At 44.5% G+C, this 27,563-nt stretch overlaps 1 protein-coding gene across 1 annotated transcript in view; it reads left to right on the forward strand.

Moving 5' to 3' along the window:
* Window positions 1-8,855: 8,855 nt before the first annotated feature.
* Window positions 8,856-27,563, forward strand: part of LOC311240442 (tubulin-specific chaperone D-like) — a gene marked incomplete at its 5' end in the record, with an annotated part of 97,657 nt that continues 78,949 nt past the window's right edge. The window contains 7 exons of the mRNA XM_084329025.1: window positions 8,856-9,039; window positions 10,031-10,081; window positions 10,201-10,298; window positions 13,703-13,804; window positions 16,069-16,215; window positions 18,843-18,898; window positions 20,274-20,406. Coding sequence (XP_084185151.1) covers window positions 8,856-9,039; window positions 10,031-10,081; window positions 10,201-10,298; window positions 13,703-13,804; window positions 16,069-16,215; window positions 18,843-18,898; window positions 20,274-20,406 — 771 coding nt within the window. The remainder of the gene's footprint in view (window positions 9,040-10,030; window positions 10,082-10,200; window positions 10,299-13,702; window positions 13,805-16,068; window positions 16,216-18,842; window positions 18,899-20,273; window positions 20,407-27,563) is intronic.

The raw sequence follows: 27,563 nt of genomic DNA on the forward strand, positions 1-27,563 counted from the left end.
AAGAAGGACGAAACCTTCAGCTTCAGAGTCAGTCGGAGCACATTCCAGGTGTTTCAGGAAGCATCCAAGGAAAAAGCAGTTGTTCCTAGTTCAGAGCAAACTGGAGGAACCCTAAGAACTAACCAGTCATTTGAAAGTGTAGCATAGGTTCAAAGATTCCATTCCGACAGTGTGGTGAAGTAAGATGGTCCATGTACGTTTTTCATTTCGAACGGAAATACGAAAAAACTGAAATACGAGGTGTTTTCCTATTTCTGTTTGAAACCAAAATCGAAAAAACGGGGAAAAACAGAAATAAGGAGCTGTTTTTCGTATTTTGGTGTCGGAATCAAATGAAAAAAAGGAGTAAATAATGGGCAGATTTTTGTTTTTGACCATTCCTTATTTCGTTATTCCTTTTTGATGTGAAGAATGGAGAACGGAACCACGTGACAAGTAGATTTTTCAATGTAAAAGCCATGCACTATCTAACGTTAACGAATATGTATAACGTTATGAATAAATACATGCATACAGATCTATGGTCCCCACCTCCCTAAAACAAGCCAGAGTCGCGCCGCTCATAAAAAAACCAACCCTGAACCCCACCGTCATAGGCAACTATCGTCCTGTCTCTCTTCTCTCCTTCCTTTCTAAAACACTTGAACGTGCTGTATCCAACCAACTTACTGCTTATCTCTTACAGAATGACCTCCTAGACCCTAATCAGTCTGGCTTCCCGACTGGCCACTCCACAAAAACGGCCCTCATTGCGGTCACAGAGGCACTTCACTTAGCAAAAGCGAAAGGCCTCTCCTCTGTCCTGATTCTCCTAGATCTATTTGCAGCCTTCGACACAGTCAACCATCAGATCCTCCTCGCAGCCCTCGCAGGAATGGGAGTGGCTGGCTCTGCGTTGACATGGCTGACATCATACCTCAATGACCGCTCCTACGAAGTGTCATGGAGAGGGACCCTGTCGGCCACCTGCCCCCTGCGGACGGGTGTCCCCCAGGGCTCGGTCCTAGGACCCCTTCTCTTCTCCCTCTACACTAAATCATTGGGTAACATTATCACGTCTCATGGCTTCTCGTATCATTGTTATGCCGATGATACTCAACTCTTCCTCTCCTTCCCTCCCTCAGATATCCACGTCTCTGAGCGGATCTCGGCCTGTCTGTCCGGGATCTCCGCCTGGATGACGACCAACCACCTTAAACTGAACCTAAGCTAAACAGAATTGCTCCACCTGCCGGCCAAATCCTCCCCCCTGACCGACCTTTCCATCACAGTCGAGAATGCAACTGTGACCGCGTCCCCGACCACCAAGAACCTTGGTGTTGTCCTCGACGACCAGTTGAACTTCTCTGCTCACATCGCAGCGACAACCAGAACCTGCAGATTCCTCCTGAGCAACGTCAGAATGATCCAGCCCTTCCTGACAAAAGAAGCCACCCAACTCCTCGTCCAATCAACAGTCATCTCCCGCCTCGACTACTGCAACGCACTGCCTGCTGGCCTCCCGGCCACTGCCACCAAGCCTCTTCAACTTATTCAGAATGCAGCGGCCCGCCTGATCTCAAACCTACCGAAGTCAGCCCATGTCACCCCACTTCTTAGGGACCTGCACTGGCTCCCCATTGCTGCACGAATCCGCTTCAAGGCCCTCGACCTAGCATACCGTGCGGCAAAGGGAACCGCTCCCGCCTACCTCCAGTCAATGGTCTCTAACTACACACCCTCAAGACCCCTACGGGCCCTACGCTCTGCATCTTCTGGCCGCCTTAGACCTACTCCTATCCAGTGTCACCAAACTCACGTAACAGATCAATTTTATCCTACTGGTTATATTACAACACTTAGATTTAAATATACATATATATATATATATATATATATATATAATATGCTTTTTCATAATTTGGGGGATTTTTTATTGGGGGAAATAGTATAAAATAGTTCACTCTTGTACACTGTAGTACCATCAAATTAAGTTCAAAAAAGCATTGCAAAATCATCACAGTAGAAAAAAAAGATTGCACATCGGCGGAAAATATTGCACATGAACCATTATTGCACATGTCCCAACATCTGTCATATTGCACATACAGTATATATTACAGTGAGGTAGATGTAGATGTGGTGGCAATAGGGGGGGGGGGGTGATTGTTCAGTTCAGTGATGGCTCTCGGGAAGAAGCTGTTCTGCAGCCTGGAGGTGCGGAGCTTTGAAGGCCCTGTATCGCCTCCCAGATGGCAATAGGGAGAAGAGGTGGTGAGAGGGGTGGGTTCCATCCTTCAGGATGCTGCTAGCTGCGGAGGCAGCGCGTTCTGAAGATGTCATCCACTGTGGGCAGGGGGAGACCGATGATTTTTTGGCAGGAGTTTATGACTCTCTGGGGGGATTTTCTTTCATATTCTGTGCAGTTTGCGTACCATGCTGTGATGGAGTATGTTAAAATGCTCTCAATAGAGCATGGTTGGGGTGGCTGGGGTCTCTGATGATCCTACAGGCTTTGCTTGCACACAGATGGTTGTACCGTTCCTCGATGGAGTCCCCGCCGGTGTGTTGGGCAGACCGCACTACCCTCTGCAGAGCTTTGCGGTTGAGGGCAGAGCAGTTCCCATACCACGCTGTGATTTTCCTGCAGTCAGGAATCTGCTCTCGGTTGTACCTCTGTATGCATGTCCGTGCATGTGCGATGTGAGTATGTTTGTATGCATGTATCTATGATAACAAAAACTGTTGAGGCAGAATTTCATACAGACAAAATGGACAATTGAGATGCCATAAAGGACACCATAATTGTAGTGTGCTCTCTCCATCGCGGCTCTCTGGCTCTCTATGAGTGCCCTCTAAGACTGCATTCTATAGTGGGGCCACTGGGCCTAAAGGTTGACATGAACTGTAGCTGCATCCTTCTTCAACTCATTCATCATCAGTCCAAAACATGATGATCATAACATAGTGGAGTGGGGTAAAATCATAAATATTCACTATATCATATTGGTTAATGTCCCAATAACCATCTCAGACCAACCCATAACCCTAACGGAATCATTCAAGTTCCTCTGCATCAGCAATAAACTCAGATGGGACATTAACACCACTGCCATCATCAAGAAGGCCCATGCAGCGCCTGGCAACTGAGGAAGTAAGTAAGTAAAGTTTATTTATATAGCACCTTTCACAGACCAGGGTCACAAAGTGCTTCACATAGTAAAAACATCAATAAAATGCAAAAGATAGCAGCATGGTAAAAGAAAATAATAAAAAACGTGAAAGATCAGGAAAACCAAAACAGATAAAAGAGTCATAAAAGATTTACATAGAGCATAATTCGCCAAACGCCTGTTTAAACAGCACAGTCTTTAGCTGCTTTTTAAAAGTGTTTACAGAGACCACAGATCTAAGGTCCAAGGGCAGAGCATTCCATAACCTGGGGGCCACGGTTTCGAATGCTCGGTCCAACAACGCCTGCTGGTCCAATTCTACACCGCCATAATTCAAAGCATCCTCACAGTCTGCATGGTACGGTTCCACTGATTTTTGTACAGTATCTCCTCTCTGGTAAATAGGAATACCTTGAAGACAATAACGTAAGGTTATGCTATAACCCTAGTTACAGGGTTAGGCATTTACATTTTTTCCCCAGGGCTTTTTTTGCCCCCCTTAATAGATTTTCGGGGGGCTTTTTTGATGAAAATTAACAAAGATTATAAAACATTGTCGACACTTTTTTTACAGTCTTCGTCCCTATGTTTTATAACGTAATGTTAATGTCTCCATATATAGGGCTCTACGCTAACCTTTTTCCCAAGGAGCACATGTGCTCCTAAATAAAATTTAAATAAATAAAATCTAAATAAACATTTTGGAGCACACAAAGAACTTTAGGAGCACAGTGAAAATTGTTGCTCTGGTGGCAAACCATGTTTCCCCTCAGGGATTAAGAAATAAACCATACCATATATACCGTTACTTCCTGTCATTGGCATACATTATTATTATTTTTTTTACTAACATCTTAGTGCCTTATTAGCCTAGGGATTAAGGATACACGAAGTATTAACTACACCATAATAATATTGAGGTTTTGACAGAAAGGTCTGTGCTACACAATTTCAGTTAGATTCGATTTATTGTCCTTTAATTTTGCACTCAACATTAGTTGCTTGCCGTTTAATCAACATCGAAAGACCCCCCCACTTCCTTCCACCCATTCCAAGAGCCTGTTCGCTTTCCAGGTCTCTCTCTCTCTCTCTGTGTGTGTGTCTCTCTCTCTCTCTCTCTCTCTCTCTCAACCTCAACAGCTTGGAATGATGGAATCATCCATGATAAATTAACTTTGACTTGAATGAATGCCCATTCTTTCTCTAGAACAATACAGATTGACAAACGTTTCATTATGCACTATACAACTATGGTTAATAAGTTATAATTAAGATATCAATTGTATAAGATTTATTTAGGATAACTAAAAACAGGACTTTACTAAAGGTTGACACTCACAGTAATTTCTTCCAGAACAAGCTTAAAATAGCAAAGGATATAGTTGATAATTTGTCTGTCTATAATATCGTGTCTGTTTGTCTCTCTCTCTATCTCTCTCTCACACCTTTGTAAAACACTCATGAATGAATGAATGAAAACTTTATTTAACAGATTGCAGAATGGGTACAATACAGTACGGCTCAATACACACAATTGTTAAGGGGATGCAGACCTGAGAAAGACGTTTGTCTTGTTTCCATCAGGGTCCCCCATTTTCAATTCATATAGACATTTATGACAAATAACAAAATAATAAAAGAAAAAAGACTAAATTAATCAGATTAATCACTTTATTCAAATTGAGGATTTAGTTTGAGGATATATATATCCTATAAAATATAATTTTTTTATTTATTTAATCTTTTTAAAAACCAAGGTTCGAACGTCCGTTCGAAAAACCCTGACGAAGTTTGAATCACTTTATTCAAATTGAGGATTTAGTTTGAGGATATATAATAATCTTTTCTTTTATAATAAAACACTTTTATTTACATTTTTTAATTAAAAACAAAGGTTCGAACGTCCGTTCGAAGAACCCTGACGAAGTTTGAATCCCAAAAACAGGCTTCGGGGACAGCCTTACCAAACATATTATTTATATTATTCAAATGGCCTCAAACATGTTCCGTTGTGATGTCACAGTATGATGTCATAATAGAACATTCTAGAACATTTGTGATGTCACAGTATGATGTCATAATAGACATTTGTGATGTCACAGTATGATGTCATAATCAAACATTCTAGAACATTTGTGTTCTATATATATTCAACAATTCTCTCTACACGGCCGGAAATTCTAAATAAGAAGAAGAAGATTTCATTGTGTATCTTGAAACAGTACTGAACACTACTGAACAGATAGACTAAACAACATAGATTGAAGCCTGCATTTCTCAACCAAGGTGCCTTGCCTACCGTTTTGCTGTGGAAAGGTGAGTGTCCATAACGGCTAGCTAGCTGTTCTACAAAATGACAAAATGGCATTCAATGTAATAAAAAAAGTCAACCAACTAACTAGATTCTTGTACCGGATCTCCTCTCTGGTAAACAAGAATACCCTGAAGACTCTGGCAGGAGCACTCATTCAAGGGTACTACGACTATGCGTGCACCTCATGGTACCAAAGCACCTCAAAGGCGCTTAAAACAAAATTACAAACATCACAAAACAAACTGGTCAGACTACTACTTGACCTTACCCCCAGAACCCACCTCACCCCTGCCCACTTTGACAACCTAGGATGGCTTAGAGTAGACGACAGAGTACAGCAACTTGCAATGGGCCTGGTCTACAAGATGCACTATACGACTAAGGTACCCATATACATGTCAAAATACTTCCCAAAGGTCAGTGAATACCACAACCACTACACCAGAGGAAGCTCAACAAATCATGTTAAACCCAGATTCGGCTCAAACAAGGGACTAAATACGTTTCGCAATTATGCCACATCAATGTGGAACGCCCTACCTAAAGCTGGAAAGGAATGTGTATTGAGCTGTACTGTATTGTACCCATTCTGCAATCTGTTAAATAAAGTTTTCATTCATTCATTCATTCATTCATTCATTCATTCATTCATTCATTCATTCATTCATTCATTCATTCATTCATTCATTCATTCATTCATTCATTCATTCTACTTGAATACTGAATGTGTTACGATTGGGGGTGCTAATGAAGGTGAGAACACAGTATGCAGACAAGGGAGAAGGAACGAGGCAGAGATGAGGGGTGAAGCTTAACTCTATTATTTAAAAACCAGACCAAAATGGCCGCCTGCATCATCTGGCTCATCTGGCCACTAGAGGGAGGTAGGAGACCAGGTAGGAGGTAGGGAATGTCCAATGTCTTTATCATAACCGGCCCAGCAAGGGCTGGGCCTGGGGACGTTACAGAATGTTAATATTGAATACTTAATGTTAATTCAGCTTGACAGTTGACATCATTTGACAGGGGGCTGGAAAGTTGATTTAATAAAAGAAAAAAGACATTTAATCAGATTAATCACTTTATTCAAATTGAGGATTTAGTTTGAGGATATAAAAAAAAGAAAAAAAAGGTATAAAAAAAATACAATGTTCCGTGCTGTCACAGTATGATGTCATAATAGCACATTCTAGAACATTTGTGATGTCACAGTATGATGTCATAATAGAACATTCTAGAACATTTGTGTTCTATATTCAACAATTCTCTCAAGATCTCATTGTGCATCTTGAGACAGGATAGATAGACTGTCTATCCTACAACACATAGACTGAAACCTGCATTTCTCAACCAAGGTGCCTTGCCTACCGTTTTGCGGCGGAAAGGTGAGTGTCCACAACAGCTAGCTAGCTGTTCTACTTGAATACTGAATGTTAATATTGAATCGGACAATATTGAATACTGAATGTTAATATCAGACCATATTGAATACTGAATGTTAATTCAGGTTGACAGTTGACATCATTTGACAGTTGACAGGGGGCTGGCAAGTTGATTTAAAGGGGACATAAATTATAAATGCCCTTTTTCTGTGTTTAGCATTTAGCAGTAATACAGGTTATTATCAATGGGTCTGTGTCTCTAATTACCATATTGACTCATCAGTCTAGTCTCGAGTTCACGAGATCTTCCCTCACTCAACTAAACTGTTCTGATTTGACGGTTTCTGTGACGTCGACATAGCATTGATCTGCAGTAACGCCCCCTCTATGGTTGTAGTGCAGTGTAACCCGACACTTCCTCAAACGGGTTTTCACAGGCAGAGAACGAGCGAGAGGGACGGCGGGAGGGACTGCAGAAGTGTGTGTAATGTCTCTCTCCCTCGTCGCCATCTCTCTCCCTCGTCACATACACAAACTTGACTGCGTGTGTGTCGGGGACGTAGGCATAGTGTAACCCGACACTTCCTCAAACGGGGTTTGACAGGCAGAGAACTAGCGAGGAGAGAGAGGGAGAGAGAGAGAGGGACGGCGGGAGGGACTGCAGATGTGTAATGTCAACTGAGCTATAATTTATACGTATAGCTACTGTCCATCAATGTCTTCCTTTTGAATGAAATAAGTTCAGGAGAGAGATGTAGAGAGGGAGAGAGAGCGAGACACACACGGGTCATCCCTATGTTCCCCGCTCCCGAAATAAGGGTTCTATGTTCCCCGGTCCCGCCCGCTCTTGAACGCTCCCGAACAAAAAAAGGGTCCTATGTTCCCCGGGTCCTATGTTCCCCAGGTCCTATGTTCCCCGGGTCCTATGTTCCCCAGGTCCTATGTTCCCCGGTAGCGATAAAGGCTCGCCTAATGCTGAAATAAGGCTCGCCAAATGCTGAAATAAGGTCCTATGTTCCCCAGGTCCTATGTTCCCCGGTAGCGATAAACGGTTAACCCTTTCACTGCGACAATACACAGAAGGTTAACCTTTTCACTGCCACACTACAGATATTTAATGAACATCTATCTCATTAGCGCCACTCTCTGTCACCACTGAACCCCCCGACACACACACACACACACACAAACACATGCACACACACACAAATGCGCGCACACACGCACAAATACACACACACACACCAAGAACATAGGGTTTCCCTCAGCAGTCTGCATAGTTTGATCTCAATCATTTGAACTCATACAGCAGTCTATAGTTATCCTGTGTATACAGCCCACAGCTTGTAGATTGTTGTTACCATTGCACATTGTTTGCACTTTACAGTACATATTGTTCTATATTATACTGTTTCATTGCAACTAATTGTTAATAAAATTATTATTATTATATATACTCTCTTTTTTAGACTCTTTTTGTATCACAAACAGTACTGTATTTGTAGATCTGGTTACAAAAGATACAATTCGAAACTGGCCACCGTAAATGTCCAAACCCCCCCACCCCCTCCTAATAGACAGTCTCCTCCCCTCCGTATGTATATATTCTCTCCCCACCGTATGTATATTTCTCTCCCATCCCACCCACCCCCTCCTAATGTACAGTCTCCTCCCCATCATATGTATATACTCTGTCAGGATCTATGGGTAACAGTACTGTATATTTGCATATATATATGTCACAAATGTAACAGTACTATATACCTGTATGTCATGTATGTCCCTATGTCATAAATGTCACTAGGGGGACCCTGATGTAAACAAGACAAAAGTCTTTCTCTGGTCTGCATCCCCTTAACAATTGTATGTATTGAGCCGTACTGTATTGTACCTATTCTGCAATCTGTTAAATAAAGTTTTCATTAATTCATTCATTCATTCATTCATTCATTATCAGTGTGATACGTCTTACTAACCTCATAAACCGCACAAGGTAACGTCACTGCAATGGCGGATGCAGAGAACGGCGGCAGCGGTGATGATGGAGGAGGCGAGCCTGAAGCCCTCGCCAAAGGCAGCAGTGTCCTGGGGGGCTTCAGTGAGCAGACAGAGGTCCGAGCCCTGATCGCCAGCCTCCCGGACGTCCACGGGCCCCTCACGACCAGGGAACATGCTACAGAGACATTTCTGGGTGAGAACAAGCCGCGTGGAGTCCATGCGGATACTGTAACATAATACTGTAACAGTACTGTCTGTCATATATGTTATGATGAATTGAAAATGGGGGACCCTGATGTAAACAAGACGAACGTCTTTCTCTGGTCTGCATCCCCTTGTGTGTATTGAGCTGTACTGTATTGTACCCATTCTGCAATCTGTTAATACACATTTCAATCAATCAATACTAGTCTGATTTCTAACCCCACATTACTCCCCCCACGTCGGTTCCCCCAGCACATTTATATTTATTATGTATCTTTATACCTGTATCACTGCACATATTAATACTACAACTCTGTACACACGTCTGAGCACTATTACTAAGTAGTACTTATTTATATATTTTATATCTAGTTTAATCACCTGTACATTAGAAGATTACTTTATTGTCAATGTACACAAGGCAATTATTAAAACTTTTGCCTATCCCTCCTAGTTACACACACACACACACACGCACGCACACACACGCATACACGCATACACACACACAGTCCTCATATCCCTCCTAGTTACACATACACACAGTCCTCCTCATATCCCTCCTATTAACACACACACACACCTACACACACACACACACACACACACACACACACACACACACACACACACACACACACAGTCCTCAAATCCCTAGTTACACAGTCCTTCTGGAGCAGTTTTGGTGTTCAGTGCCTTGCTCAAGGGCACATAGGCAGATATGGTGGACATCGTAGATGTATTTGCAGCCACCCTTCAGTCACCAGCTCACAACTGGAATATACCCTCCTGTCAATAGCGAGGATCAAACCGGTGACCTTTGGTTACTGGCTGACCTCTTTTGCCTCTAGGCTATCCTGCCTCCCCGTTGAATATTACTATTGCACTTTAGTGTTACATTTGCAATCTGGTTGGATGCCAAACTTTTTTTTTTGGTACTGTACTTGTGCTGTATGATGATGTAATCTATTCTCTCACAGTGATAATGACCAGATACCAGGAGCAGCCTCACCTGCTGGATCCACATCTGGGTAATACAAGACAAGTAGCTTAATTTCACTTACTGCATGCAGCACAGTGTTGTGGCAATGCTGCGCTTTGTTGTTGGCTCCATGCTAAGTATCACCCCGATGTGTTTCCTTTCTGACAGAGTGGATGTTGAACATGCTGTTGGACTTAATAAAGAGCGAGAAGTCTCCTCCGTTGCTGGTCCATCTGTGCTTCAAGTTCCTCTACATCATCTCTAAGGTCAGGCAAACAAGACAACTCTGCACCACTTCACATTACAGCTCGGTAATAACAGCGTAATAACAAGAGTCATACCAAGGCTAGTAGTACCTGGATAATACCAGGGTGATATTTAGGCCTATGTGGATGGCTAGGAAATTATCCTACAGCTGGCAATTCACCAGCTAACCGCTGGTGAACTTGAGAACTGTTAGGACTGTCTGACTCTTAATAATAAACACTGTTAGGACTATCTGACTCTTAATAATAAACACTGTTAGGACTATCTGACTCTTAATAATAAACACTGTTAGGAGTATCTGACTCTTAATAATAAACACTACACAGACGGGTGCAGTGTGTTACTACGGTTTTTGACCATGTATACCATCATCACTGTTACTACTGTCTGTCTAGTGTTGTCACGATACTGGATCTTTTTTTATTTAAAAAAAATATATATATTTTTTTCTGCCCTTTTTTGAGGGCACTCCATCCACCCCCCCCTCTTCGGGAGACAACTTTATTATTTATTATACATTTTAACTATTTACAGTACAAAATTAAATAAAAAGTGTAGTAAGAATAAGAGAAATATTAAAAAATATATATTTCATTGCCCTCTCGGAGGGGGAGAACTCAGACTAGACATTGACAAACAAATTACAACTAAGGACAATGAATGACAACAATGAATACACATGACAAGGGAAAGGGGGGGGGCAGAGAGGGGAGTAAGTAAAGTAGCGGGTGAGGAGGGGGATTGAGAGAAGGGTGGGTTATGTAGTGGATGGCTCACAGGTCAATCTCCTATGATTAGGAGCCTAGATTATTTTTATAAACTGGTCAACACTGCTCAAAACGGCTGTATTTCCGTATTTGGCTGCCTGGTGCGCCATCACAGCGCATGCGCATCATGCACCCAACGCCGGAAATACAGCCGTTTTGAGCAGTGTTGACCAGTTTATAAAAATTATTTGAAATGTTTATTAGCAACGCCGAGCTTTCAAACCCCGCCGCGCGCGTGTGTGAAACCCTAATCCTAATGGAACGCTGGGTACCTTTGAAATGTATATCTGATATATTTTGGACCCACCGCTAGCTTTTAAGCAGTGCTTGGTGGTGCAAATGAACCTGGCTACTACGGAGCAATAAGTGACTGCGTATTCGAGCCCCTGGCTTGCATCGCAGTCACGAAAGGGGCTACAGGAATGCGTGTTAAGCATAACAGCATCTAAGTTAATTTACTTCTGACCAGTATAGTCAAAGTATTTTCCTATGAACTGAAACTCATAAGATCACATAAGGCTAGCATCATTGGCGTTCAGTTACAGCTATATTGGCCAACGTTAGCCAGCCAGCTACTGCACTACGAACTGCCAGCTGGCTACCTTTTAACAACAGCCAGCTAGCCAGCTACTGCACTACGAACTTCCAGCCAGCTAGCTGGCTACCCCAATCCACAACAGCCAGCCAGCCAACCGTACAAAATACAGTCTCAGCCAATCACATCGATTTGTACAGTTAGTTGGCTCCACTCCATTGCGAATTAAAAGGTGCAGCCAGCACAAAAAAAAAAAAAGCTCAGAGCGTTTTCCTGAGTCTCGCGACTGCCCCCGCCACTTCCTCGATGTTGATTAGTCGGTCGAAAAGAGTTACCTTGATGAGCGCGCTCCTCCAAGAGTTGAACTAGTTTATGCCCCAAACGCTGCCGCCGAGGCGCGGCGCTGGGAAAAGGAGCGCGCCTGTCGCATAGAAATGAATGACAGAAAAGGAACTGACAACTCATAAAACGTCCCCGGTCGACACAGGCCATAGGCTATAGGTATGAGTATTACAGAACCACACATAGTCCACACCGCACAGGTGTCTAAATACACATGCTCAGATGAACCCCTCGAGTCTAACATTATTATAGTAGGCAAAAAAATGCAACATTATCGCCACCCACCTGTCCTGATGGTCTCCCAATTCTCAAAATGTGCATGTCACAGAAGTAGTCCCCGCAGCAGGCTGCTTCGCCTTCTTTGTAAAATCAAAATTGGTTAGAAGGCTTTGTTACTTCTTTGATATTCCGTTTAACTTTTGACATTATCCTATTGATTTGTGCCTGCAGACTGCAGTGCAGTGCCGCCACGCTCCGAATGGTAAACGCAAGAATAGCATGCATGTTGCATGCGTATTACGAGTAGGGTATATCTGCAGTGCCGCAACCCCATAGATTTATGCTATTGTCTATTACGGTGAATTAGTGCGCAAATCATTAATCATCATACATCAAAATAGCCTAATTTTATTATTATACACGATGATGACGATACAGAAAATTACAGAAAAATGAGAAATGCATGGCAAAAATAGCATTTATTGTCAGTATTTTAGAGACCCCCCAAAAATTCACAAATCATGTTTTCAGGGGAGCTGATGTCTGATCTAGGGAAGCCATGGCTCACCCAGCTCCCCCATGGTTCGCACCCGTCATGCACTTGTCCTAATATACTAACCTACTGTAGCATTCAACACTTTGATGAACATTGTTACTCAGCTGATAGAGTTGTGCCCTTCCTGATGACTTGTCGTACAGAACTTTTAAGTCGCTTTGGATAAAAGAGTCAGCTAAATGACATTAAAACATTACTTTCCTAACTTAGTGCAACTAAATGTAACAAATTAACACATAGATATAAATGTACTGAATTGTTATTTATTATTTTATTTATTATTATATATTTATATATATTAAAAAAAAAATATATATATATATATCCGATATATATATAAATTCTTTCTATACCCGATCCAGCAATAAAAAAAAAATTACTTTCTCTTTTTCCCCCTTTTTTTCCATCTTTCTCCCATCCCAATGTTAGTCGTTATGCCAATTCCCAATCCCCTACCTGGTTGTTGCGTGCTCTACCCCCTACCGTCGGTCTGGGAGGGCGGAGACTATCACATGCTTCCTCCGACACATGTGTAGCCAATCCCCACTTCTTTTCACCTGGCAGCGCGGACTCTCACTGGGGGAGTGTAACGTGTGGAAGGAGCACACTACCTCTCCCAGGACCCGACCTTGCTGTGCAGGCGCCCCGACCGATCTGTAGGAGTCGCTGTTTTACAACGACCAGGACCCACCCTCACGGCTTTCCCACCCGCCAACACTGCCAATTGTGTTAGTATGGACGGTCGGCCAAGCCGGAGCCACCACAGCTGGATTCGATCCCACTGGCGATCCAGTTATTTTAGTGATATCGGGGCCGATATCAATATCGGATCGGTGCATCCCTAATTGTAATTACCGGTAAATTCCTAATAACCATGCAGACATTAGCCAATTATAACCCTGTTATTATGCTGTTCTTACTAATGTATTACCTGTTGTTATTACCTGTTGTTATTGACACTGGGATGTTTGTTTCTCTAACCAGGTGAGAGGCTACAAAGTGTTCATGCAGCTCCTGCCTCACGAGGTGGCCGACGTCCAGCCGGTCCTGGACCTGCTGTCCAGACAGGACCCCAAAGACCCAGAGGTGAGATTAGAACCTGGACCTGCTGTCCAGACAGGACCCCAAAGACCCCGAGGTGAGATTAGAACCTGGACCTGCTGTCCAGACAGGACCCCAAAGACCCAGAGGTGAGATTAGAACCTGGACCTGCTGTCCAGACAGGACCCCAAAGACCCTGAGGTGAGATTAGAACCTGGACCTGCTGTCCAGACAGGACCCCAAAGACCCTGAGGTGAGATTAGAACCTGGACCTGCTGTCCAGACATGACCCCAAAGACCCCGAGGTGAGATTAGAACCTGGACCTGCTGTCCAGACAGGACCCCAAAGACCCCGAGGTGAGATTAGAACCTGGACCTGCTGTCCAGACAGGACCCCAAAGACCCCGAGGTGAGATTAGAACCTGGACCTGCTGTCCAGACAGGACCCCAAAGACCCCGAGGTGAGATTAGAACCTGGACCTGCTGTCCAGACAGGACCCCAAAGACCCCGAGGTGAGATTAGAACCAGACCCCAAAGACCCCGAGGTGAGATTAGAACCAGATCCCAAAGACCCCGAGGTGAGATTAGAACCAGATCCCAAAGACCCCGAGGTGAGATTAGAACCAGATCCCAAAGACCCCGAGGTGAGATTAGAACCAGATCCCAAAGACCCCGAGGTGAGATTAGAACCAGATCGCCTTCCCAACGTCACGCCAGACATACATACATGTATTGAAAGAGAAAACGATAGATAGATATTTCTATTTGTCCACTTTTGTGAAAATTTGTCTTTGGCTTCACCATGGTTGCAATCAACAAGACAACACAGTGCAAACACCATACAGGTACAAATACATTGGCTCAAAACAGTCCAATACATAGACAAAAGAAAAGAAAAACAACACAAACACAGACAGGCTTCAGGCACTTAACCACTAACCAGTACCATGGTTAAAATGAAAAGCTAAGAAATAAGAATTCATCAGAGCAATGGCATGTGGGATGAAAGTCTTCTTAAATAATATGTGTTTTTGGGGCCAGGGGAACTCTGTAGCGCCTTCCAGATGGAAGCTCGCCAAACTCACCATGAAGGGGATTATTTGCTGAGCCATGTCCCTATTCCGAAGTACATATGATTCAGACAATTGTTTTTGTTCTCTTTCCCTACAACTTTACTGGCCAAGTTAACAATCCTTGCCAGTTTGTTCTTATTCTTGGCTCCAAGGTTCCCATGATACCAGGTTGAGATATCAAACATTATACAACACTTTCAACAATACCTTTGTATACCAGCTCTAGAATATCCCTACTTACAGCAAAACTATTCAACTTTCTTCTCTACAAACGTTGCATAGCCTTCTTGAAGATGTATTCTGTGTTAACTATGAAGGTCATAGTGTTATCCAGGAAAGTACCTACTTTTAATATGAAGAGAGCGCTGCAGAGTCACAAAGTAACGTTGATGGTATGAGGAAGGTGTCGGATCATAAACAGAGATTGACAATGGCCTCTATTTAGTATTGAAGCAGTAATGTGAATCTGTTCTTATTAATCTGTATACCCCTATTTAAAAACAAGCCATTGTCAATCAAATTAAGGTACAACCTTTTGGAGTGATTGTTTTTAAGATACCTTACTTTGTTGAGTTATGTGCGTCACGTGTGCTGTGTGAGCCAATCGGAGGCCCTGTTACATTTTGGATGATTTTGGATTGTGGTTGAACAGAAGAAATATTATATCTTGGAACAAACACTCGAGATTCAAGATATTTATTTGTCATATGCACAGTTAAACGGACAAGTTACACCGTACAATGAAAATCTGACTTTGCTAGTCCCCATCACACAGAATCACAAAATATAGACTTAAACTATCATTAAAATATTAAGAAAAAGTTTACTGCTAAAATAAAGAATCTTAAAAAGATACATAACGTATAAAGATAAGGCATGAGTGACAGAGTAACAGTATTGCACATTCAGTTCACAGTGTAGTGGTAGAAGGATAGAAAGTGCACTATTGTTGCGAATATAGCTAATAATGGTAGTGGAAGTGACGGTGAGGTCACAGCAGCATGCTTATTGGCTCACTGACACTGATGAGGTTAACTCCTTAGGTATCCAATCCAAATGTCCATACCACAACATTTTTCGATACTCGATAGTATTGAAGCAATTCAATCGATACTTTAAAATGGTCAAATGTTGATATGCAGCCCTATCTGTACTTTTGTGGAATTGCCTCCTAGGGTGAGTCTGTATGCCGCTGTAGATCATAACGTGTGCTGTTACCACCTGCTCTGTGACAGATTTGGGAGACGCGCTACATGCTGCTGCTGTGGCTTTCCATGACCTGCCTTATTCCCTTTGACCTTTCACGTCTGGACGGCCACCTGGACTCAGAGGGAGGTCAGGTCAGAGAGTCCATCATGGACCGCATCCTGGCTATTGTTAAGGTAAGACCAAATAGAGTTATATAGAGTTATGGGTGTTTTAGCGGTCCGGTGGCATAGCGGAGATTGCGCTTGTCACCAATGCAAGAGGCTGCGGTCTCGACTCCCGGAGTCAGCGTTGCCCTGCGGCTTGGGCCGGTCGTCATACTAACTCGTTTGGCTGAGTTAGGGTTAGGGAAGTCGTGGGCGGTAATCTGGCGTTGTGGACAGCGACGCCTACAGGTCAGGTCTGGGCGCCTGCTCAGCGAAAGGCAGGAAATGTTGAAGGCAGCGTGACCTCCCACGCGTTACGCCTCACTAATGAGAGTCCTCGCTGCCAGGTGAGAAGAGAGCCACTGGCTGTCTCCACATGTGTCGGAGGAAGCATGTGGTGGACTTCAGGGTTCCCTTGTACCGACCAGTAGGAGGAACATGCGCATAACAACCAGGTAGGGGAGGGGGGGGGAATTGGCATAACGACTAAATTGGGATGGGGAGAAAATCAGGCGGAGAAAAAGAGGATAAAAAAAAAAAAAAATTGTTTTGTTTTCTTCAGTTGTGGCCGTTTGGTAAATGGGGCCGTTTATATAGCAGCTTTTATCCAAAGCGCTTTACAATTTTGTTCCTCACATTCACCCATTCACTCACACATTCACACACCGACGGCGGAGGCGACCGTGCAAGGTGCCAACCTGCTCATCGGGAGCAGTTAGGGGTTAAGTGTCTTGCTCAAGGACACTTCGACACGCTGCCCGGGAGGAGCAGGAATCGAACCGGGAACCTTCCAATCACCAGACGACCGCGGGTTTGCGTGCAACCCAAACCCAATTCTCCGCTCAGTAGAGAGCTGGTCTGTTTAACCCTTTCACTACCACACTACAGAAGGTTAACCTTTCACTACCACACTACAGACGGTTAATAGCAGAGACAAGAGGGGGTTAATTATTAATTAATTATACAGACGAGCTGCACCTGTGCCAATTAACCCTACGGCGGCTGCGCTGACTCACTCCTGAATCTCCGTCTGCAGCCGACACCTGAAGCACCACGCCCCTCCCCCCACAGGCCCCTCCCCCCACAGGCCCATCCATAGTTCCCTTTCAATCCAAGACACAAATTAACTGAGCTCCGGTTAAAAATTTTTGGCCATCTCTCTCGTTGCGACGTAGTTATCATGGGTATCTTTTTATCTACAAAGCAATTATTGGCAAACTTCCACCTTATATTACATCTTTGTTGGTCTGGAGTGCTGTCACCTACCAAACTCGTTCGAATGATCGGCTTGTGCTCAGGGTGCCTCGAGTTCGGTCTGAGCTTGGAAAATCTGCCTTCTCCTACGATGCTCCATACACATGGAATACCCTGCAAAAGACTCTAAAGCTCGGAACATTCCCGTCATTCATGGAGTTTAAAGGCATTGCACTTGACCTATGGACTGAATCATGTAATTGTTTTTAATCCATCATTGTAGTAATTGTAATTCATGGTAATTATTAACTGTTATGATATTTGTATCCTTTGTTAACTCGTCATCACTGTAAATGAGGGAAACCTCAGTGCTTTCACGAGTATAAATAAAGGTTTGAAATGAAATGAAAATGAAATTTGATGCAATGGGGTGTGTGATGCACTGGTAGCTCTATATAGAGATGTTGCTGCACACCCTAGTGTTATTCCCAGGTGTATGTAATGGTGTATGTATCTAATGTTAGTGAGCGAGGGCATGTCTACTTTGTACACCAACTGATTTTATTACCTTTTAATTAATCAATTAATTAATTTTGTAATGTTTTATGTCAGCCCCTTTAACTCTTTGACTGCCACGCTGTTTTTCCATCTTTACTCCCTGGAGCCAGCTTTTTTGACAATTTTCACGATGTTTGCAGACCCATGGTATATTCTATATTATAGCTATGGAGACAATAGTATGGCTCATTTGACAGGCACTATTTATACCCCAACAGGGAAAAAAACGTTTATTTCTACATGCCTTCGTTCGTGCGCTATCCCATGCAAAAAAAACGTCCTGTTTCAAAATAATCCAGTCTTGTTTTCTGGAACGCGAGATATGACGTGTGTTGTGCAGCATGCGATTTTCGTGCGGGTTCTTGCTCGCCTGAAACCTATATTATTTCCAGGTCAAAGGTTTTACAACGCCAGGATCATTACAAAGGCATGTTTTATGATGGGGTTCGGTAAAATAGACGTTACCTTTGTCAGCAGGTCCACCAAAACGCTGTCCACTCTTGTTCCAAGTGTCTTGGGTCAGAACAGGGCAAGGTGCAACGATGAGCTGCAGTGCAAATCTCCCCGCCAACAAATATAAAGTGTGTTAGAGTGTCCAAAGTGGGCAAAGTGGGCGCTAGAGTGAGCTGCCCACTTAAAGTGAGTGTGTACGCGTGGATGTGTGTGCTGTGAGTGTATTTGATGGTTTGTTACATAGTGTTATTGTCATTGAGCATCCTGATGGCCTGGGGATAGAAATCAAATCAATTGGTCTTATGATGGTCCTACTTGACCTATATCTCAAACCCGCCCTCTTTTCTTGACCCTCCACTCACAGCTGTAACACAGCCAGAGATATGTCAGTTATCTATATGGGTATTTTAATATGGACGGATAACGTGTATTTTTATTGTTGTTGTTTGCAGTCCTACCTGACCAGTAGTGATAAATCCAGGGACGCTTCATCAGTGCTGGTGTCAAAGTAAGTAACACAACAAGTCATTGGTAACATTTAGAATAGTAACATAGCCAGCCAGTCATTGGTAACATATTATAGAATAGTAACATAGCCAGCCAGTCATTGGTAACATATTATAGAATAGTAACACAGCCAGTCATTGGTAACATATTATAGAATAGTAACACAGCCAGTCATTGGTAACATATAGAATAGTAACACAGCCAGTCATTGGTAACAATACATATAGAATAGTAACAGCCAGTCATTGGTAACATATAGAATAGTAACACAGCCAGTCATTGGTAACATATAGAATAGTAACACAGCCAGTCATTGGTAACATATAGAATAGTAACACAGCCAGTTATTGGTAGCATATAGAATAGTAACACAGCCAGTTATTGGTAGCATATAGAATATTATTACATGGCATTTTCACATTCGCCGAAATGCTTGATTGTGATTGGTCAATAGCCCCTGACCGGTGAATTATTTTTCGATAACTGACCGCTGCCATGGGCAACGCGCAATAATCACAGGTGATTTTTGCTTTTCGCAGCTGGAGCAATCAAGCCCACTGACACACACTGCATCAGTGCAATCAGACACACCTGCCGGCCGCCGGCGATAATAATAATCACTTTATTTGGGCTGACAGAGCCACAGAACAACTGCGTCTGCATTTGATCTCGTCTTGTCGATGGTGTAAAATGAATTAGGTATATTGTTAGTAAGTTAGCCATGTAATAAGCGGTATAATGTATAGCTATACTCGGTCATTGTCGCAAAATAATTGACCTTCACTGACGTTTAGAACACCTCTGCGAGGCGCCTCGGTATTCTAAACTCTGTGTCGGTCAATTATTTTGCGACAATGACCTCGTAGCTATACATTATCCCTTACGTAACACAGCCAGTTATTGGTAGCATATAGAATAGTAACACAGCCAGCCAGTTATTGGTAACATATAGAATAGTAACACAGCCAGCCAGTTATTGGTAGCATAGAATAGCAGGATAAAGAACTAAAATCACTGACTCTTAGGTATTTCATTTAATATTCATCCAACAACAGAATGAACATTTGAGGATCAACCACATGATTTATGTGGAAAAGCAGCCAAGCCTCAGCTCGTCGCTCAGCCTTCCACTTCAAATCAAGAGACTGCAGTTTACAACTGAAATAGACCCAGCTGTAGATTCCACGTTAATCAACTTTAAAAAACCAAGGACTCAGTATAAACAAGAATTTGTCACGGAGCCCCCCTCTGCAATTCCTCCTCACGCCAGCAGAGGGCAGGCGTGTACTGACTCCCGTCTCCCTGTGTTCACTGCGTCTTGTAATGGTCGGCCCACACACGGCGCTCTTCCCTCCCTGTGTGTTCCGTCTGAGCAGGTTCATGACGCGGCCCGACGTCCAGCTGAAGCGCCTGGGAGACTTCCTGGACTGGAGCCTCACCACGGTGTCCCAGACCAGCGACGAGACCCTCTGGGGAATAGTAGCACTGGACGGGGCCCTGCAGTCCCTGGTAACAAGAAACACCAAAAAATGCCTCATAAAATATGTACGTGTGATTGATTGATTGATTGATTGAAAACTTTATTAACAGATTGCAGAATGGGTACAGACAGGGTGTAGCTCCAGATTCTGGGCCCCATGAAATAATGTATTTGTAGGCCCCCAGTGAATGCGAGTGCGCGTAAGCGAATTTTTTTTTGCCATTTTTTTATTGATGAAAACGCATAATATGGTTTTCACCTATACATTCGGATCAGCAGTTCAGCACCTGCACTGTTGGTGGGTGAGCCTAGTAAAGGATGTCGCATTGCGTTCATCTTCAATGAATGGACCAATGCAATAGTCTACCAAAGCCCCCCCTCTCTCTATATATATCTCACACACACACACACACACACACACACACACACACACACACACACACACACACACTTCAGAAAGAAACATAGTATCAAGCTTCAATAATACACCTGAGTGATGTCTAGTAAAAATTTTTTTTTTTTTTTTTTGGGCCCCCCCCAGTGCTGGGCCCTTGGAATCATCCTAAGCTACCCCCCCCCCCCCCCCAGCTACGCCCCTGGGTACAGTACAGTACAGCTCAATACACACAATTGTTAAGGGGATGCAGACCAGAGAAAGACTTTCGTCTTGTTTACATCAGGGTCCCCCATTTTCAATTCATCAGGTGTGTGTATGTATGTGTGTCCATGAACACAACCTGTACGCTCATGCCCACTGTGTGTAAGTGTGCGTGCTTGCAGCCGGCGTGCACCGCTGTGAGCGTAGTCGTTCCTACCAGGTAGCTTTACAAGAGCCGACATGACTTGTGTTTCACATAAAGGTGAGTGTGGTTTGGGACAGGTGTACGGCGCACCTGCCGCGTGTGTTGGATCCGTGGGCCAAGTGACTCGCACTGGCTTAGTATCCACATTTCTGGATCATTAATCTTGCTTACACCCGACATGTTAGACCACGGTACCCCTTACATATACCCCCTGTATGATGGCATGTACAATAATTAGATTAGATTAGATTAGATTCAAATGTATGTCATACAGCACAAGTACAGTACACTGAAAAGAAGTTTGGCATCCAACCAATCGATCCAATAATGCTGTATATATATATATATATATATCTGTCTATACATACCTGCATATAACCCTTTTTACATGCTGGCCAGTATGACTTACTACCATACTGTCTTTATACCTGTATCACTGTAGTACAGTGACTGTACATATTAATACTACAACTCTGTACATACATCTGATTAGCACTATACTCGGTAGTACTAATTTATATAATATATCTTATACCTTATTGCACTTTACTGTTACATTTACACTCTGGTTGGATGCAAACCTTTCGTTGTACTGTACTTGTGCTGCATGATGACAATACATTTTAATCTAATCTAATAGATCATATTAATTCTCAAAAAATGGCTGTTGTTCCCCTTTACCTAGAGGAGAAAAGGGTTTATGAACCTTAGTCCCTCATACAGCTTTCCCGAGATGAGTAGAAAGAGGATTGTTGAAGCTGTTTTCTTCTGGACTATGGCGATGTGATTTATAAACTCATAAACCGCTGGACTCGGTCTATCATTCTGCCCTCAGATTTATTACTAGTGACAGATTTATGAAAAGGTTGGATGGCCTTCTCTGGTTGAAAGGCGTAACTATCATTGGTATTTGTTTATTTTTAAAGCTCTTATTGGTAAACTTCACCACACAGTTGGAATGGAATCTTGGAACCTATTCTGGCTGGTTCTTAGGGTTCCTCTAGCGTTTGCTCTGAACTAGGAAAAACTGCTTTTTACTTTTGATACTTCCAACACCTGGAATGCCCTCCGACTGACTCAGGAGAGAGCGGTCTAGATATTGCGAGACTAGCAGTGAAACAAAAAAATCAGAGCGGAACAAAATTAATTCTTATGTATACTTAAAAACTGTGTTGAGAGCTGTGAATCAACACTGTTGCTAGGTTACCGTCACACAAAATCAGTTACAGTCAGGTCCATAAATATTAGGACATTGACACAAGTTTCACAATTTTGGATCTGTACACCACCACAATGGATTTGAAATGAAACAATGAAGGGTGTGCTTTAAGTGCAGCTTTAATTTTAGGTTGATTTATTTAAGTGACCAAAAGTAATTGGACAAACTAACAATCATGAATCAATTTGTCACTTTTAATACTTGGTTGCAAATCCTTGGTTGCAGTCAGCCTGAAGTCTGGAACTCCATAGACCTCACCAGACGCTGGGTTTCGTCCCGGGTGATGCTCTGCCAGGCCTCTGCAACTGTCTTCAGTTCCTGCTTGTTCTTGGGGCGAATATTCCCTTCAGTTTAGTCTTCAGCAAGTGAAATGCAATGCTCAATTGATCAGGTGATTGACTTGGCCATGGCACAACATTCCTCGATCTGGAACATTTTACCAAGCAGTTGATTTGGCCACACGTTAATGTTTTTGCTATCTCTCTGATGGGTTTGTTTTGTTTGTTCAGTCTAATGGTGGCTTGCATCACTGATAGTGACAGCTCTTTGGACTTCATGCTGAGCGTTGACAGCAACGGATTCTAAATGCAAATCGCACACTTGAAACGAACTCGAGACCTTTTATCTGCTCCTTGTAAATTAAATGATGAGGCAATAACACCCACCTGACGATGGAACAGCTGAGCAGCCAATTGTCCAATTACTTTTGGTCCCTTAAAAAGGGGGACGCACATATAGAAATTGTTGTAATTCCTACACTGTTCACCTGATGTGGATGAGATTGCTAGTTGATGCTAAGACTTTCCAAATACCCAAGGAGGGAGTGACCGTCACACAAAATCAGTTACAGGCAGGCCCATAAATATTTGGACATTGACACAAGTTTCACAATTTTGGATCTGTACACCAAATGAAACAATGAGGAGTGTGCTTTAAGTGCAGACTTTCAGCTTTAATTTAAGGGCATTTATTTAAGTGACCAAAAGTAATTGGACAAACTAACAATCATAAATCAAATTGTCACTTTTAATACTTGGTTGCAAATCCTTGGTTGCAGTCAGCCTGAAGTCTGGAACTCAGTTTGGGAACCGCTGCTTTGTACAGGGTTCACTGGGCCTTAGGGCCTTAGAATGGATTAAAAAGGTCTTAAATATGACTTTGATAGGTCTTAAAATATTTTCTTGGATTAGGAAGTTACTTTTATGTTGCGATAACTTCTCTGTATTGCATTTAAATGTGTTTAGGGGGAAATGTCCAGGCTGCAAAGTAAGCAGTACGGTAATAGCGGTTAAGTCGGTTCCCCCTCCAACAATTCGTATGGAAATAAATCAACATGCAATCAATCATTACTAACTTTGCTGCCCCGGGTGAGAACTGATCGGAGAACAGCCAGCTAGTAACTGCACCTAGCAACCAAGCCTGAGCTAGTAACTGCACCTAGTAACCAAGCTTGGGCTAGTAATGAAAGGTTATCCTATAACCTAGTTATATGAATACTGGCTGAGCGTCTCGCTCTTCGCCATTATGAGATATCTCTTATCTCCTAGCACATAATGTGCTCACGAAACAACAAATGCACTCGCATGCACGTGACCAGGCCACGCCCCCGCGTCCCACTATATGACGCCGGACATGGTCACACTCTACCTTCCTCAGACATATTTCCAACACTGAAAACCCAACCAAGGGACCTCAGGGCGCTAAGAGCGAGACGCTCAGCCAGTATTCATATAACTAGGTTATAGGATAACCTTTCGTTATATTATCATACTGGCCAATCGCGTCTCGCTCTTCGCCATTATGAGATATGGGTCAGAGCAGACGCGTGGCACGACAAGTGTACCCCCTGAGGGCCTGTAAGCCCCAACCAGGGAGGAGGGGAGTCCCGTCCACCCGCCCGTCCTAATGAAGGGGGGGAGGCAGTCAACTCCACCAAAGTGTGAAAAAGGGGGAACCAGACACCCCTGAAAAACGCACAGCACAGGCGAGACCACGTGTGACACAGCACCCTGTGGCACACACCCACACACCCCTGCTAGCCCACCAAATTGCGGGACGCAGGAGAGGTCCCAGACCTCAGAACTGCCTGGGAGACAGAACCCCCAGTCATGTCCACGAGGTAAAACTTAACGAAGGGACCCGGGGAGGACCAGGAGGCCGCAGCACAGATATCCTCCACCGAGGCCCCGCCTAACAGGGCGGCAGAGGCCACCACTCCACGAGTGGAGTGCGCCCTGACGCCCCCAGGGGGGACCTGTCCAGCCAACGTGTAGCAAAGGGCAATGCCCTTGCACAATCAATGTGACCTGCGCGAGGGCCACCGTAACAAACAAACAGTTGATCGGAAGCCCTGAGATCCTGCGTCCGACTGAGGTAAACCCCCAGTGCACGGACAGGACACGACAGATGAAGGCTCGCCTCTAACTCACTAGCGTGAGGATGCGGATGAAACGCCTGAACCACAATATCCCTGGAGCGAAAAGAGCTCCGGATATTCTTTGGCACGAAGACTGGATTAGGCCTCAGAGTCGCACCGCTATTGGCCCGAATAGACAGGCACTCAGGCCGCACCGAGAGAGCACACAGCTCACCCACGCGCTCAGCGGAGGTGATGGCCAGAAGGAACGCAGTCTTAAAAGACAGCTGCTCCAATGGCGCTTGTTCAAGAGGCTCAAACGGGGCCTCCGACAACCGGCCCAGGACCAGCACCAAGCAGGAAGCGTTTCACAAGAGGGTGGCTGAACAACGTACCGCCCCCAAAACCCACATGACAAGCGGATATAGCTGCGGTGTATACCCTCACCGTCGAGGCCGACAGTCTATCCAGGATAGACTGGAGGAAGGAAAGAACAGCGTCCAGGGGGCAGGACACCGGACACCCAACCTTACACCACTCTTGAAAAGCACGCCACGTAAACCGCGATAGTGGACGGAGCGTGCGCGTTCCGGATGGTGTCGACCACAGTAGGGTTAAGACCCATCCCCTCCAGACTCACCCTCTCAGCAGCCAAACCTTCAGTGGCTGCCCCAGAACAGGGAACAGACACAGAGATCCGTGTGCTTGAGAGAGGGCCCGCGGCAACCAAGGAACAGGCCACGGCGGGGCTACCAAGAGCTGGATCAGGACCGGGAACCACACAGCCATGCCCCGGTCTGGCGCGATTAGGATCAAAGTCCTGCGCTCCCGACGTACCCGCTCCAACAGCTGAGCTATCAGGTGTATGGGGGGGAACGCGTACAGAATCCCGGGCGGCCATGGATACATCGAGAAGGCATCCACCCCCAGGGGAGGATTGTCCCCCCGACTGGCCGAGAACCATAAGGGGCACTGGTGAGACTGTCTGCTCGCAAACAGATCCACTGTGGCCTCCCCGAATCGGTCCCAGACCTGTTCGACTATGTCTGGACGTAGTCCCCACTCGTCGGGATGAGGACCACCCCGCGACATCACATCCGCGCCCACATTCTCCTTGCCAGGGATGTGGAGCGCCCTCAGGCTGCGCAGATTGAGAGACGCCCATAGCCAGAGCTCGACTGCCGCCCGGTGCAGATGGATGGAGCGTACTCCTCCCTGTCTGTTGATATACGACGCTGTCGTCGTGTTGTCCATCCTGATCAACACGTGCTCGCCCACCACCAGGTGGCCGAACTGCTTGAGGACCAGAAGGACCGCCTTCAATTCCAACACATTGATATGCAGTGCAGACCGGGTAGCATGGCACGTCCAGCTGCCCCTTACTGCGTTGGTCCGACATGTCCTCCCCCATCCCGTGAGGGAGGCGTCGGTGAAGACCGTGACGTGTGACAGCCTGCAGCCCATGGAGATCCCGCTGGTGAGGGTACCAGTCCTCCCACAGGGGTCGAGATCCCCCAGTATTGACACGGGAACCTTCAGTCGTTTCCACTTGCCTCTCACCAGGTCTATTTTCATACTGGAATACCACCTCTGAACCCTCCTCATAAATAGGAGGCCAAGAGGGACCACATAGTGAGCAGATGCCATCATACCGAGCAGGCGCATCACGGACAGCGCCGTAACCGTCGTGCCAGGACGGAGCCCCCTGAGCGCGCCGAGAATATCCACTCGCCGTCGCTCTGAGAGGGTTGCCCTCATGGGCATTGAGCTTAGAACCAAGCCCAAGTACTCCACCTGTTGACTGGGAAGAGGAGTACTCTTCTTCCAGTTCACAGCAAAACCCAGACTGGTGAGGAATTCCACCACCAGCCTGGTATGAGACCTCTGAGGAGGTCTCAGGAGCAGTTGAGGAGCAGAATGTCGTTGAGATAGAAAATAACTCGTATCCCCTGACGACGTAAAGGCTCCAGCCCGGTCTCCACGCACTTGGTGAATGTGCGAGGGGCCAGAGAATAGCCGAACGGCAGCCTCTGGTATTCGTATGCTACACCCTGAAAAAGGAAGCGAAGGAATTTCCTGTGAGGAGGGAAGATCGGGATGTGAAAGTACGCATCCTTCAGGTCTATGGAGGTGAACCAGTCTCCCACTCTTATCAGGTGTTTGACGGTCAACATCCTGAACCGCCTCGCCACAATCAGCCGATTGAACGCAGACAGATCCAGAATAGGTGAAGAATTATCCAGCGCCTTTCCTACAGAGATATTATTATTATTATTATAGAGGCACTTACTATACAAGTATTATTTATCATCTGGTGCCACCTAGTGGGCGTTTACTGCAGACTGTGGGACTCCTGGAGACAGAAACTGTGAACAGGTGGGCTGATTCAGAGTCTGCGTGACGCACTATTTAAGAGACACTCATAGCCATATGCCTGTAATGAGAAAAGCCCCGTAGGCGATCTAACTGGCTAACGGTATGTTGCATTGTTGTCTTTTGTATGCGCTGTTTATGTTCGTAATTATCATTTATATATGCATAGCACATGTGTCTAATGAATGCCGTTTTGTTTCCCGTTTGTATAGGTAAATAATCTGACTGTTAACTGACGGTAAAGTGACTAATGACTGATGAATACTGCTGTCTAAAGACTACCAGTAATCTAATGGCTACTAATGACTAATGCTACTAGCTACCTGCTGTCTAATTGACCACCTGCTGGCTGTTTGCCAATGACGTTTGGAGTTTTCGCGTGTTTGGATGCTATATCCTAATAAATAACATTCAAGCAGATGTCGGAATTGTTTC

Source organism: Notolepis coatsorum, assembly GCF_963971535.1.
Source record: "Notolepis coatsorum genome assembly, chromosome: 14".
In the NCBI taxonomy this organism is placed as follows: Eukaryota; Metazoa; Chordata; class Actinopteri; order Aulopiformes; family Paralepididae; genus Notolepis; species Notolepis coatsorum.